The sequence below is a fragment of the Chelonoidis abingdonii genome, chromosome 4, assembly GCF_003597395.2.
Source record: "Chelonoidis abingdonii isolate Lonesome George chromosome 4, CheloAbing_2.0, whole genome shotgun sequence".
Classification (NCBI taxonomy): domain Eukaryota; kingdom Metazoa; phylum Chordata; order Testudines; family Testudinidae; genus Chelonoidis; species Chelonoidis abingdonii.
Genome location: NC_133772.1, coordinates 34,235,574 through 34,251,486, shown reverse-complemented (window position 1 = coordinate 34,251,486; position 15,913 = coordinate 34,235,574). Strand labels below are relative to the sequence as shown.

The 15,913-nt window shown below is 47.1% G+C and overlaps 2 protein-coding genes across 2 annotated transcripts in view; one reads left to right on the top strand and one right to left on the bottom strand.

The window, feature by feature from the left end:
* LOC116822637 (NACHT, LRR and PYD domains-containing protein 3-like) overlaps window positions 1-11,280 on the bottom strand; it is a 56,947-nt gene extending 45,667 nt beyond the window's left edge. The window contains 4 exon segments of the mRNA XM_075064653.1: window positions 3,292-5,014; window positions 6,620-6,661; window positions 8,420-8,723; window positions 11,086-11,280. Of these exon segments, the coding sequence (XP_074920754.1) occupies window positions 3,292-5,014; window positions 6,620-6,661; window positions 8,420-8,702 (2,048 nt within the window). The 5' untranslated portion in view covers window positions 8,703-8,723; window positions 11,086-11,280.
* The window catches only part of LOC116836373 (NACHT, LRR and PYD domains-containing protein 12-like), a 596,145-nt gene that overhangs the window by 171,678 nt on the left and 408,554 nt on the right, over window positions 1-15,913 (top strand). The window lies entirely within an intron of this gene.

Below are 15,913 nucleotides of genomic sequence, written 5' to 3'. Positions count from 1 at the left end.
GTGACAACTTAGTCTCCTGCTGAGGCGAGCTTTTCCTTCCTTGTCAGATTGTTTTTTCTTGTGGAACAAAGTCACCAGGCCAAGTCACTGTCATGGAGGGACTGGATCTCTCTCTCTCTCTCAGCTGGGGTCAGCACCATGCAGTGCTTTGAAAAGAGTCAGTACAACCACATTTAACTCGACTTGGGTCAATAGGGAGCCAGTGAAGGCAGCACCATTTTGGGGAGATGTGTTCCCGGTAACCTAGCCACCCCTCTCCACTGAATCGAAAACAAGTTACTCCTCTTTACAATTTAGCCCTTTATGTCTTAGCCTTGCCCTATCTGTTACTGTAGTACACTATCAAGATGTCAACCTCTGCCTCTACTCTGCCGACCATGCCAGCTTTCATTACCCATTAGTCCATAATATTTTCATGCTTTCTCTCTTGCCGTCCCCTGTGCCTGGGAGGAACATGTCATAACTCCATTACTCCTCTGCAATAGCCTTCTTCAGATCCCTCCTTAAAACTCACCTCTGCTGGGCATCCTGCAAAACACTTGACAGTGGTTGGGCAGCTGGTGCACATGACTCCTGCTTACTGACTTCTGCCCATTAGACTAAACCGTATAATTTACTAGTTAGTGCAATACGTGGTGGTGAGTTTGTGAGGTGAGAGCTGGTACTGACCAATCGCAATTCATTCTGGGACCACCAACATCCTGTTAGCAGGGAATCCCTAGCACTAGGCTGTTGGGTTTCAGGATTGTTAGACTGGGTTCTCTTCTTTGCTCTGGGAGGAGTCTACGCTTTGCTGGTTAGAGATAGCAGAGCCATTGCAACAACCCTCCTGCTTGGGTTGTCTTCAGTAGAACTGGTTTGAAAAAGTTCAACAAACATTCCTCAATACCTCTGGGGAGAGGAAGGGAGAGATCTCATCCCAGAATAGCTAATAATCCTATGGTTAGTGTTTTTCTCTCTGTTGGAGCTATTCCACTTTGTGCAAATCTTAAGTATTCATTGGGCCAGAGAGAGCAAGACTGATTCTGTAACTGGGTAGTTAGGACACTGACCTGAAATGTGAGAGACCAGGGTCAGATCTGTTCCCTGCCTGATTTGGCCAGCCCTGATCTGCAGGGAGTGGTCCTGGGCTCTCAACCTCAACACATGAGAATCTGTCACTTGATTTAAAGAACCACTCCCATGAGTACAGAGGCTATTAGAGATCTGCGAACTGCTCACTCTATTGTCTAGTTCAGAGGTGGGCAAACTACGGCCCATGGGCCACATCTGGTCTGCGGGACCATCCTGCCCGGCCCCTGAGCTCCTGGCCGGGGACACTAGACCTCAGCCCCTTCCTCGCTGTCCCCCCTTCCCTGCAGCCCTCTGGCATGCCACTCCTGCTGGGCAGCACAGTGGTGTGGTTGCAGGCTCCTGCTGCTCTGAGCAGCATGATAAGGGAGCAGGGGATTAGATAAGGGGTAGGGGGTTCCAGGGGGCAGTCAGGGGACAGGGAGCATGGGGCAGTTAGATGGGGTGGAGGTTTGGGGGGGCAGTCAGGGGACTGGGAACAGGGAGGGTTGGATAGGCTTGGGAGTCACGGGGAGCCTGTCAGGGGGTGGGGGTGTGGATAGGGGTTGGGGCAGTCAGGAGAAGGGAGCGGGGGGGTTGGATAGGGGGTGGTGTCCCAGGGGGGCGGTTAGGGATGGAGTGGTCAGGGGTTGGATTGGTCAGGGGTTCTGAGAGGGTGGGAAATGGGAGGGAGCAGATAGGGGACAGGCTGTTTGGGGAGGCACAGCCTTCCTTATTTGGCCCTCCATACAGTTTTGCAACCCCGATGTGGCCCTCCGGACAAATAGTTTGCCTACCCCTAATCTAGTCACTAGACAGGAACAAAGAGCCACTCTGTCTGAATGTATTGATATTTTGGCTTTTTTCACCTTATAGGCTGGGTGGCAAAATGGATGAGGCTTAGATCCATGCTATTAGAGGCCTGGGTTCTATCCTCAGCTCTGTTGATGTGAACTTGCCAATCTCTCTGTTATCTTAGCTGTAAAATGGGTGAGTGATAGTTATACCTCCCCTAAGGCAGGGTTTTGAGGTTTATGTTAATAAGGGATGAAAAAGGCAGAGCAATATCAAGAGCAGCCAAGAAAACAGCTGGGATGAGAACTCACAAGCTTTTAGCTGGTACCTCAATGCACCGTCTGCTAAGCTACTCGTTATTGTGGCATCTTCCCTCACCCAGAAAAAAAAAACAAACTCCAAACTCCCTGCATGACATTGCACTGGTTATGTGGAAACGTGACAGTCTTGCAAGATGCGCGCGACATGGTAGGTAGGGTTAGGATTGTTTTTGGAGACCTGCCAAGCAGTTGTTAATGCCGACACTGAGACACACGACCAATTATTAAATGCACCTTTTTTTTTCTTTTGGTTAAAAACCAATTATACTGATAGTAAGAAGCTACTGAAATATTTTTCAGATCCTACATAAAATTGATTTTTTTTAAATGATGATTTTAGTTTTATCTACATGCAGCAAATTGTGGTGAAGAGTTCTAGCAAAAACAATTGTTCTTTGTTATTTTAAAGAGCTGCAGCATAGTTTGGTGGTGACGACACCTGTCTTCTGGTTGCAGCTAGGGGTGGTTGAAACTCAGAATTTTGTGGGAAATTTCAAGTTTTGGTTTTGTTCTGAATTTTATTTTAATATCAGTGAAGTGTTCAAACACACTGCCTTCTACACACAACTGCACGGTAAAACTACATGCTGATATTCAGTTGTGGCCTGATCAACCCACGGTTTTAGTTCTGCTATAACTATTTTGGTTAGGAGACAAATTTTTACCAAAATGTTCTGACCAGTACAATCCCTAGGGTGGATCAGTTTTACTACTATAAAGGTGCTTTAGTTGTACACCGGGGATGTGGAAGCTAGTTTTGTTTCCTAGTGATTTCCTCATCATGGAAGGTCTCAGTGAGCAGCTCTCAAACTTCTTTGTACAATTGTTGACACAAAGCAGGTTTCCCTCCCCGGCTCTTTTGTCTCACCCCATTCATATCCGTATACAAAACAGTACAGCAAACATTTCAGTCATTGAGAGGACAGAGCAGACCAAACAATCATGATTTTTTTAAAAAAAGGAGGTCATTTTTTTCGGTAGTGTGATAACTGTATCATTAGCTTACAGTAACAGTAGAATTTTCTCAGGTGGGTCATTCAGCCAATTGGTAGTTATCAAGACATAGGAAAAGCAACATTTAATCTGTTAAAGAAAATACAGATTTTCCAGCTCAGATAATACTTACTGATGTCGCCACTTTTGTCGTCTTGGGAGTTCTTCCTTGTGGTCTTCTAAGATAAATGTACAGTCACACATACAAAGTGACTCCAGACGACGACAATGCTTTACACAGAATGAAAGAGCCCTTTGATCCATCTGGGTAAATTTATTTTGATTTAAATTCAGTGCAGTGAAGTGATCCAATGCATTAACTGCAAAATCTTCTTCATGCATCTCATACACACAGTGAAACAACTCAAGCTGATAACTTTGATAAATCCCTTCATGAACACAGAGCAATGTTAAATCTGTTTCTTGGTTTGCTTGAACCCACTTCAGTAAATCTGCCTTAATTTTAGGTGAAATTTTACACCCAAATTTTTCTTTCAGGTCCTTCATTCTTTCTTCATTTAATAGCCCAAACAGGAATCGCACTGTTAACATTAAATAATTTTTAGAGTTTCCATAGTTTTCTAACAATGTTTTCACATCTTTCTTGGGAATCCCTGAATCTGTTGTTTCATCTTCCTCCAGGACATATAACAAAGCTGCAAAAAACTCTTGAAAGCTTAAGTGAATGAAGCTGTAGAGACATTCACAGTCAGTTTCTTTTTGAAAAATATTCTCATTCAAAAAGAGGGGGAGAGAGTTTTCTTGATCTAAGCCGAACTTCTTGATTTCTTCTTCCTCAAACAGTATCTTTTGTTTCCAGATTCCATCAGCAGCCAAGGAGCAAAGTCCCCTCAGATTTCCGTATAAGTGTTGCTTCGTATTGTTGCTGAGAGGCTTGACTAAACTGGAAAGGTAGAGCATATACACTCCAGTGACTGTTTTTGAAGTTTGTGTGAGATTCTCACCTTTTTCAAGCTGTTGTTTCAGAACCGTGCAGATGATCCAACATATGAAGGGGACAAAGCACATTGTGAAAAGAATTTCATTTGCTTTCACAAATCGTAAAGCTTGTCTTGCTTGGTTTTCATTTCCAAAGAACTTGTAGAAATATTCCTCTCGCTCAGCTTTGGAAAACCCCAGGATCTCTGCATAACGTGAGCATTCCAAACATTGCCCGAGTTTCTCCAGAGCAGCTGGTCTTGTAGTGATCATCAGGTAGGATTCAGGAACAACTGTTCTCCTAAATAAACTGCTCAGGAGGATTTCCATTGGCTTCTTCTCCCATGGATCAGTGCACAGATTATCTTTAGGCTGATCAAAGGAAAATCTCAGTTCATCAAACCCATCTATTATAAACAGGAGTTTTTCTGGATTCACCAGAATGTGGTTAACTGGTGCATTTGTATTAAGCCAACTTTTAAAAATCATGTCAGCCACACTTCCCTTCTCATTAAGAAGGTTCATTTCCCTGCAGTTGATGTAAAAAACAAAATCAAACTTTTTCTTATAGAGTTCCCCAGCTGCCCAATCATACATGATCTTTCTTGCAGTCATTGTTTTCCCAATCCCAGCAGCTCCCAGCAGCACAACGACTTGTGGAGTTTGTCCATCTTTATCAGGTTTATAGAGGGTGGCCAGTGTAACTGCAGAACTAGTTCGTTCAGTCATGACTTCTGCATGTCTCCATCCCATGGCCATTATTTCATGTTCTCTCTCCTTTGGCTGACGAGGTCTGTCTACAATAGTGAGGTTTGTGTATCTTCTGTTTAGAATGATATTGTCACCAAAACAACTGTTCATATCTTTTATTAGCTTGTATTTCTTTTTAATATCTTCTTTATACTTCTTCTTGTAGCCTGTATAGGCAACATGAGACATTAGAAATATTGAACTGAAAGTTCAGAAAACAGATAGACTAATCTCTTAAAATAGTTCTATTGTAACAACAATAATGGTTCTTCACATAAATAATGAAACCTTCTTTAAAAAGGATCCTGAAATCACTGAACTATGGGTGAGATCCTGCAGCCCTTATTCAAATATGGTCACCCCACTGAAATTATTCATTTGAGTAAAGACTTTAGGCATCACTTCATCCCCAGTGAAATGCAGCCACCTCTCTGATGAAACCCGGCTACTGTCTGACAGTGCACAGGAACACTACACAACAAGGTAGGTCAACAGTGGAAGAGAATATCATATGCAGTTGAAACAATACCGGGAATGTAGGTGGAAAGAATGTAACTTCATAAACTAGAATTTGTCTGGACACATGGGTTTACAAGAGAGAGCGTCACAGGATCTTTAATTACCACAACTGATTACCTCCAGTTACCTTCCTCACTTAAGAGATGGTGCCCCTACAGCAGAGTGTCTTCCAGCACAAGGCTAGTACATTTGCTTAATACTGACTCAGAGGGACATTTTGCACACGTCTTTATTGGAAGTTGCCCAAGGTAATAAAAGTCCCACTCAGCCCATTATATAAAATTGTTTGTAAAACAACTGATACAAACTGGATTATTTAAGCTAGAAAAGCTGTACTGAGGGGTCTGCAAGGCTCCTGGTAAAGTCATAGGTTGGCATGACAATGAGCCGAGAGATTCTAGAAATAGGAAAAATGTTTATAATTGAAATCACCAAAGGATTTTGATCGGTTCATTGTAATGGCATGAGGCTGCCTCCCCTTTTTGTACACAGTTTTTCTGGTGGCCGCTAAATGGAACAGAAGAACACGTGAAATGGACGAAGCGAACGTCCCCATCATGGTTGCAATTCCTGGGATCCACCATGACACAAAGAGTGGAAAGACAGAAAAATTGCTTAGGATGAGAACAAAAGGATTGCACAGAGATGTAGGGACAAAATCAGAAAGGCTAAGGCACAAAATCAGTCATATCTAGTGAAGGAAGTAGAAAGCAATAAAAGGCTCTATAAATACAATAGAAGCAAGAGAAGGACAAAGAAAAGCACAGGTCCACTGCTTAGCAGGGAAGGAGATCTAATAATGGATGATACCTAGAACACTGAGGAGTTTAATGCCTATTTTGCTTCAGTGTTCACTAAATATGTTAATTGTGACCAGATGCTAACACAATTCTTATTAACAACAAGAGGGAAAACCCAAAAGCCAGAATAGGGAGAGAGCAGGGTAAAGACTACTTAGATAAGTTAGATGCATTCAAGTCAGCAGGGCCTAAAAATTCACCTTAGGATACTTAAGGAACTAGATGAAGCAATCTCTGAATCACTGTCTCTGAGAACTCATAGAGGACGGAAGAGGTCCCAGTGGGCTGGAGGAGGGCAAATATCTTTTTAATGATGGAACAAAGACAACCTGGGGAATTACAGACCATATAAACTGTTCATTTTTGTTTCACAGCAATAGTTCTGTGAACGTATCCAACTGAGTAAGCAGGAACCGCTGTCCTTAAGTAACTTCCTGGGTACCCATCACATACCTTTTGCCGACAACTCTGATGGTTTATGACTCTGATGAAACTCTGAAAGGGAAATTACACAGTGAAAGAATGCAGAGTGTATTTCAATGCCAGTGTGTTTCTGTTCTGTACAGAGGCAGCAAGTGACAGAATGATGCAATCGCATCCTGTGTTAATGAAGTAATCACCAAGGAGAGCACTGCTACCAGCCATCAGTGTATCAAGTTCAGTTTGGGGAATACTGTGAAGGGAGCTCAGTTTCTCGGACCTCCCCCTGCCTCGTTCCACTGATGACTAGTCTGCACTTTACATGATGAGCCGGCCACGTGGTCAGAGAAACACAGAACAACTGGTACTGGGACAAAGAGTCAATTCAAGAGTGTCTGTGGGGAGAGGGAATCCCTCACAAACACTCATGTTCCGACACAGATTAGGTGAAACAACTAAAGGGTCCATGCGAAGGAGAATTCTGACCTCGTTCAGGGATGGGCTAGATGGCTCAGGAGAGCCTTTAAAACGTAGGGATCTAAAATAGACACTAAGGGCAGCCAGAGGGAATTTGTTCATTTGGGATAACTACCACTTTGGGCCAGCCTCCCTCTCAACAACCCCTAGCTTTTCACTAGATTCACTTATTGATAGAATGCTGACTGGATTAAACGTTGCATAGGCAACCAGAAATGTCTGCATAATATTGCCACTCCTTTTGCCAAGCATCTGTGACTAATTTAGGGGAACAACAACCCTTTCCCCACCCCTCAATAATTATTATTTTATTACTGAGCCCCAATCAGGGGCTCATTGTACTAGGTTCTGTGCACACACATAACATGAACGTCCCAACCTGACAGAGCTCACAGTCTAAACCAAGTAACTGCCTCCTGCATTGTGCTCTGGAGGCTGCCAAACTCTCCCCCTGGGGGACTGTCCAGGGCAGTGAATTCCAAAGGCCTCTAGGGAGAGCCCCACTGCCAGCCCTGGAGCTTCCATCCCAGGAACCCTGGGCAGAACCAGCCCAGCTGGGCTCCACTGGCACTATAGGATGCAAGGAAATGGAACAGGAATGACTGTAACAGGGTTGAGTTTAGCTCCATGACTGAGCATAAGGAATCTAACACTGCTCCACTAAATACTGGCTCCTCACTGGCACTGGCTATTACACTCCTGTGGGACACTGCAAAGCAGTCTGGAGCCTCTGGAATTGCAGCTCTCCAGGCTTGCTGGCTCTTTGGCTGTTTGTACTGCACTGAATATGTTTCTTGCATTAAAAGATAGTCTTGGAGATAATAAAGATCCTGCATGGAACCCCAGGAATGTCTCATGTTGTCAACCAGCTGTTTGGGGATAACATACTCTGCTGTGACCAGTTACCAGTTACAGATGTTCAATTGTCTGCCCCAGCTCTGCTGGTCTTACTTGCGCTAGTTGCTAATGGTCACCAAGGAATGATCCCCCAGCTAGGGATGCATTCCAGCTACTCCTCCTCCCCACCTCTCCCTGTCCATGGCACTCCCTCTGCACCGCTCTGTTGGCTCTACACCCACTGGGGACTCCCCCATACTGGGGATTTCCTCAGATCGAGAGTTACAGGCTGTCTCTGCTCCTTTTGTGCCAGCTGAGTGGTGAAAGGGGAGTGGAGTAGGTGAGAGAATCTGAGCCACTCTGGGCATCTCTGCTCTGAGTCCCCCTGGTTTCCTGCTCGGATTCAGAATTTGTCATTCCTGCCATCAGCCTGTTTCTCCTTCTGCTCCTGCCACTGCTGCTCTGGGGGAGATTCTTGGGGCAGACTCCCAGGTTTTACAGTAACTTTATGTCTCTTACCTTTCTCTCTTTCTTCTCTGAGTTTTGCAGCAGAATCTCGGAGGTTGATTTGAGTGAAAACCTCGATGGTTGCATCTACTGCAGCGTCCCCACTATAGAATTCCATCAGGAGGTTCTTCGTATCTATCCTGTCGGCATTCTCCAGCTGACCTCGGGGGATAGTACCTTTCCCCTCAAAGTCAGAATGTGATAGTTTGTCTTTAAATCTTTTCAAGTCTTCCTGAGAAAGGTTGTCGAGGGCTCGTAAGAGCAAGTCACTGATTCTGCTGCTTTGGTTTCCCATCACTGGGCATCAAGAGAGAAGCTAAAATACAATGTGAAGTCTTGGTGTTAATCATTAATTGGTTCATTAATAATAACAATTATTCCCATGTAGAGGAAAGAAGTAAGCTAATGGTGGAAAAAGGTCACTGGGGCTCATAACTCCTCAGTGTTTCTCTATCACAAATGATTCTTTGTGTCTGTTTCCATATCTGTAAAACGGAGATAATTCTACTGATCTAACTCACAGGGTGAGGTGCAGCTTAGCTAATGTCTGTAAAGCCAAGAGAGGTTTTAGGAAGGTAGAGGCTATACTAACAGTATTTTTCAGCCAACCGGATTTGAAAACAGAGGTGGGACACCCTAATTTAATTAACATTTCAAAAATATAAACCCAGAAAATACAGTCCTGGAATATCAGGCCCTGCATCCTGAGATTGAGAGTTAGCTTGTGAGAACCTCATGGGTATTTTGGATATCAGAGCAAGGTGAGGTGGAGCAGTGGTAACTTCTGACATACGGTGTGTCCAGTGGTGAGCTGGAGCCAGTTCGCATGAACCAGGTGTTAAATTTAGAAGCCGGTTTAGAACCGGTTGTTAAAGGGGTGGGCAAACTCTGGGCCGCGGGCCACATTTGGCCCGTGGGAACATCCTGTCTGGCCTGCCTGAGCTCCCAGCTAGGGAGGCTCCCCCGGTTCCTCCCCCGCCTTCCCCTGTCTTGCACAGCCCGGTGCCGGCGCTCTGGACCACTCCTGGGCAGCCCTGCAGCTCCTGATGCTTTGAGCAGCATGGTAAGGGGGTGGGGCTGTGAGCTGCAGCAGGCCATGTGTCATCCATACATGCTGCCCTGAGCAGCATGGTATGGGGACTGGGCTGGGACTGGGAGGATAAGGGGTGGGGAATGGTTGGAGGGGGCCGAGGTTCGAGGGGGCAGTCAGGGGATGGGGAATGGGGGGGTTGGGTAGGTGTGGGAGTTCTGGGGGTCTGTCGGGGTGGTGGTGGATGGGGTCAGGCAGAAGTTAAAGTAAGGCGGTATGCCCCATTACGGCATAGTGGCAAGAGCCGGTGCGCCATACCGGGGCGGATCGCCTTCCCCAGGTGGCAATTTAAATTTAAATTACCACCAGAGCCCTGCTGATGGAGCCCTGGGTTAGCGGCAGCGGGGCTTCGGGGGCTATTTAAAGGGCCAGGGCTCCCACTGCCTCTACTGCCCTGGGCCCTTTAAATAGCTGCCAGAGCTCCTCCACCACTACCCCAGGGCTCCGGGGCTATTTAAAGGGCCAGGCAGAAGAAGCAGGAGAGTTCTGGGCTCTTTAAATAGCCCCCAGAACCCTGGAGAAGTGGTGGAATTCCAGGGGCTATTTAAAGGGCCCAGGTCTCCAGCTGCCTCTACGACCTCAACCCTTTAAATAGCCCCCAGAGCCCTGCTGCTGGAGCCCTGGAGTAGCAGCGGCAGCTGGGGGCTCTGGCAGTGGTTTAAAGGGCCCAGGGTGGCAGCGGCAGCTGAGCCCTGGGCCCTTGAAACTGCTGCCAGAGCCCCCAGCTGCTGCTGCTACCCTGGTGGGGGAGGGGAGGGCACTTACTGGTACACGGCGGGCTGGGGCTGGCTCTGACCCTCCATCTCTGCCCCTTCTGCCCAAGGCCCCACCCCTTCCAAGGGCCAGAGCTGGCCCCAACCCAGTCCCATACTGGTAAGTCCCTATTTCTAATTTCACCCCTGGGGTCGGGCAATCAGGGGACAGGGAGCGAGGCAAGTTGGATAGGGGGTGGGACCCTGGGAGGCAGTTAGGATGGAGGGTCTTGGGCTTGCACTCACTGGGCAGTGCTTAATAACTGGTTCCCTACCGAGTCGTCATCGGCACTTTGGCGGTGCGTCGCTCACTCGCTCTGGGTCCTCAGCGGCACTGAAGGACCCGTCGCTGAAGTTCTGCCAAAAACCCAGAGCAAGTGAGAACCTGCTGCCAAAGTGCCGCTGAAGACCCAATAGGGAACCGGTTGTTAACATTCTGGCAGCTCAACCCTGGGTGCATCTACACAGCAACTGTGAGGTGTCAGTCCCAGCTTGGACAGACAGACAGATGTGAGCTTCAGCTCTGCTTGAACTAGGGCCTAAAATTACCAGTGTGGCGGCGGCAACACAGACTAGATGCCCAAGTAAAATCCCGCCCAACCCCCTGCATATATACCCGGGTGGCTAGCTCAAGCCATCTCCCATGTTGCTACTTTGAGGCGGGAGCACAAACAGCTCATGCACATCTACCTGCACTGGGAATGCACTCAGTTGCTGTGTAAACATACCCATGGGCCCCAATCTGAGAGGTCTCACCACCCACATATACAAACTACAACTAGCTCAGATTAAAGATAGCCCATCTCAAGAGAAAATGCAGAAAGTGACGGACTTACTGTTAGTCAGAACGCTCTCATCAACATCATCTGACGGCCCTGGTTTGATCTGTTTCTCTCCATCTTCTTTGTGTTCAAACACAGATATATATAAACTCTAGGAAGAGGAAAAGGAAACTGTTTGCTCAAAGTTTATTGTGCAATACAAAGAAACTAAAATATCTCCAGCTAAAACTGATCTTCAGCACTTTCTGAATTTCTCTAACAACCCTCATACCACAGCAAGTACGATTTAAAGCCTTCTTAGTCCATGTACGTATACTGTGTTGTTTTTTATTTCCTTTATTGATTTTTAGATTCACCCCTTTGGCTTCAGCAACTTGTTTCTCTGAATAGTGAGGTCATGAACTCAACAGACATGTTCACCACTTTTCCCTTCCTGCACACTCCATGTTGGGAGAAAATATCGTAGCAGCTTTAACCAAGACAAGCCACGTATAATAGTGAGCAGCAGACGGAATGGGGACTGGACTTTGCATCATCTTGATACATAAATAGCAGTGATATCAGCAGGAGCTGAGGCTTACATCCTATTCGTGGGTAGGGGGAAGAATCACTATCTTTAATATTTAAAAAAATCATGAAAACAGAACTTTTGACAAAAATGAAGTCAGCAGAATTGGATCTGCATGGACCACAAATATCATAAGCGTCAAAAGTGAGCTTGGAAAGCTTTACAAGTCTCTCATCCAGTTACTCAGAAGGAAATTGCTGCTTGTTAAATGGAAGAAGGGAGGACATATTTCTGATACATCCATATGAAATCCTTAATCTCTGTCGTCTTTCTGGGGCAATTCTCTTTGAGATCAAATAAGCAGCAACTCTGAGCTCCCACGCTGGCTCACACCCCACCACCTGCCACCATTTGGGGCTTTGTTTCTCATTTTAAGAATTTCTCAGGTTTTGGTTTTTGTTTGCAGCTGCCAGAAGCCCTTGTCCCAGCTGAGAAGTGGAAATGAGAAGTTCTCTGTTCATTTCATCAGAGGAATAAGAAAACTGGGAACCAAAATCCATTGGTCCCACTCCTCTTAGGATGGAAGCAGAGAGAGGGGTTTCTGCCTGGGGGCAGATTTCAGCTGGTGTAAGTCAGTTTTAGTACTACTGCCAAAGGATGGCCCATATACGGGTCCCTAAATACGCAGCTTTATAGGGGGCTGGATTTGCTTGTATCAGCCCTGCACATAGAGTTAATATGATAACCACTGCCCTAGAGATACTCACATGGTGAGACTAGTGATGTAGGTGTTATGGTCGCTCTCTCTGGTGGTTGGTCCCTACTGCATCCATTAGTCTCTTCTCACAACTCCAGCCCACACAGACTCCCTCAGCCTTCTCCTTCAGAAATGACACATACATAATATTATATCAAATTAAATTAAAACAAAAATTAAATCCCTGTGTTACAAGAACACAAGGTTACTGATTCCAGCACTTAAAAGATAGGAAATGCCAGAGTTAAGGATGCCCATGGGACAAGAATTCAGCCCCCTTGTGCATGTGCACCATGATACAATCTTTGATGTCACTTGATCACATCCCATTTTTCCCCCATTCACTGTCTGGACAGCTAGTCAGGATCCTTTTTATCCTGCTGACCCAATGTGTGGCCCCAGGCCTCATTCAGCACAAACCACTGAATAGAAAATTATTCATTTTCCTCATGGGTGTTCTGATGGGGGGTTGCAACCTAAGTTCCCTCTAAGATGCTTGGCCATGCAGCTGCCTATTAAGCCCCAGGCAGGGGCTCACGGCTGAGGCGGGGAGAGATGCCTCTCCCTCAGCATGGACCAGCTCCAGACTTGCCGAGGCCAGGGAAGAGGATTCCCTCCCTTGGCCCGGCCTTTCTGGAGCTACCATGGTGGGGAAGAGGCACCTATTCCCTGGCCCCAAGCTTGTGTGATGAGAGAGGACTGGGGGAAGTCCTCTCTCCCCACTGCAGCCCTGAGACAGCCTGCACCCCAAATCTCTCATCCCTGGCCCTACCCCTGAGCCTGCACCCCAACCCTCTGCCCCAGCTCGGAGCCTCCTCCCACACCCCAAGCCCCGCAGCCCAAGCACACCCAGAGCCTTCACCCCTAGCCAGATCCCTCACCCCCCACACCTCAACACCCTGCCCCAGCCCTGAGCCTTCTCCTGCACCCCAAATTCCTCCTCCCCAGCTCCATCACATGAATTTTATTATATGCATCAATATGAAGGTGATGCTCCTCCTGCAAACCCAGAATTGCTCCCTGATCTCACCCTCGGGCAGTGCTGCTCCACACCTCCCCCAGCACGGGGCTGCAAAGACACGTGGCTGAAGGACAGAAAGGAAGGGGGCAGCAGAAGCATATGAGCTGTCACAGGTAAATGGAGGGTGCCAGGCAGAGGTACCCATGGGGCAGCAGAGACACATGGGAGGACTGAGGGGTGAGAGGCACACAGTGGGAGCTGCGGGTCGTGAGGTCCCTGACATATTTACGCACATATCTATAAATAGAACCTACTGGTTCTCTGCTTGTAACTGTTGGCAGGTCCACCTAGTATCTGAGCAACTCACAATATTTTTTATTGGTTTCTCATCCAACACCCTGTGAGGTAGGGCAGTAGGACCCTCCTTTTACAAACGAGGAACTGAAGCACAGATGGACTGATGCCCAGATCCACTGATTACCATGGAAATATGGATCCTGAATATCTTCATGGACCTCAGCCAAAGTGACTTGACCAAGGTCGCACTGGTAGAAGAGGGAACTGAACCCAATAGTCTCAAGTCCCAGTCCAGCCCTTCATCACCAGACTAACCCATCATCCTGCATTCCAGCCTCTCTGAAATCTGGTTTAAATTAGCCTTGTAGCATTCTCTCCTGGAGCCAACCCCTTAAATTGTGCCATCCTGATTCTCCAGTGGGTTTTACACCAGAAATACACAAGTGCAGACAGAAGCCCCTTTGGGGATCAGAAAGAACCAAATATGTGGGCCCTGCAAACACACCCCGTGCTCCCCTCTGTTCATTCCCTGCCTCGGGTGCAATGCGAAGGGATGTTATAATCCCTGAACTGAGGGCCCTGTTACTGCTACATGGGGAACACGAGAGTAGACCAAGAGTGAGAGGGATCTGCTGGCTTCAAGCAAGAACCAGCCCAAGCAGCTCCTAAGGCAAATGCTGAAAAAGTAGGCAGGGGAAATGTCTCTCTCTACAAAAGCTTTGACTGCCATGGCACATGCGCGGAAACCCTCTAGACTTGCACCAGTGCAGTATTCACATTGTGCCCTGTGAAAACATCACTTCCCTCCTGACGAGAACTGGCTGGGATTTGAGGGGCCCCACTTTACCCATTAATCCATTCAGCTGCTTTGGCCACTCTTTGCTCTCTCCACATCTCCTCCTGTCTGCACCACTCAGTGATTGTCACATGCTGCCTACAATGAAACAGGATCCCAGAGTGACCTGCCATATCACACAAAGGCAAAGATGTTCCCATTGCCATGACCACATGCCAGGAAACAATCATTTACAAAAAAGGGTCATGGGGGTGGGGAGAGCACAAAAAGGGACACATATCACAGCAGGGTGTGTGGGGAATGGGGCAGCCATGGAGCACGGCACACTCTGTATGGTGATCAGATGTCCCAATTTTATAGGGACAGTCCCGATTTATGGGTCTTTTTCTTATATAGACTCCTATTACCTCCCACCCCCTGTCCTGATTTTTCACACTTGCTGTCTGGTCACCCTACTCCATAACCATTACAAAATGCAGCTAGGATCTCCTATCTTCTGGTGTTGCCACATGCTCTGTTTGGAAGAGGAACCTGACTGCATGGAACATGGGACACTCTGGGGATGGGGATGTTCTAACACAGCCCGAGATCGAGACCATCACACCCGACTTACCCTAGCTTCTGCTTTAGAGTCAGAGGAAAACACTATCTTCAAAATAAGCACAGAACCAGCCCAGTTACATCCTAAGAAGAGACTGATGCAGGTGTGACGTGAAGGTTACTCCTGAGGTACCTTTGTCACATATCACTGAATTCAACTCCCATTAACATCAATGGAAAGACTCAGTTTGACTTTGGTGGGCTTTGGATCAAACCTACAAAGCTGGGGTGACCCAGTTGCTCAAGTTGTTGCTACAGAGCACTGTTGGGTCCCTAGTGAGCTCTGTGTTTGACTGTTACATGAGGAGGGGCACCTTCAGCCTGCTCAGCACCCACAGGAAAGTCAGTGGTAACAATCGAACACTAGCCCCACAGGAGGCCTCCCTTCCCTCAGGGAGGTTCTGGCAGACAGCTATCTCTAGTCAGGTCCTGGGCCCAGGCAGACTTCTCTCACTCTGGGAGCAAGGGGTATAGGCTCCCTCTCAGCCAGCTCTTACCTCAGCTGGGCAATCCCCTTTTAACCCTTCCCTCCAAGCCTCACTCCTTCTGCAGGTGTAGCAAGGAAGGGCTAAATAAGCCCACAACAGTTTGTTAAGCCAGTTTGAAGTTTGCACACACACACACACACACACACAAACACACTGTCAAGGTTCCTTCCCCACTCTGAATTTTAGGGTACAAATGTGGGGACCTGCATGGACACTTCTAAGCTTAATTACTAGCTTAGATCTGGTACACTGCTACCCTCCAGAAGTCAGTGTCTGGAGCACTTCCTGCCCCCTCAAAACTCTCCCCTCCCTGGGTGGCTTTGAAGGACTTCACCAGTTCCCTGGTGAACACAGATCTAAACCCCTTGGATCTTAAAACAAGGAGAAATTAACCATCCCCCTTTCTTTCCCCCACCAATCCCTGGTGAGTCCAGATCCAATCCCCTTGGATCTTAAAACAAGGGAAAATCAATCA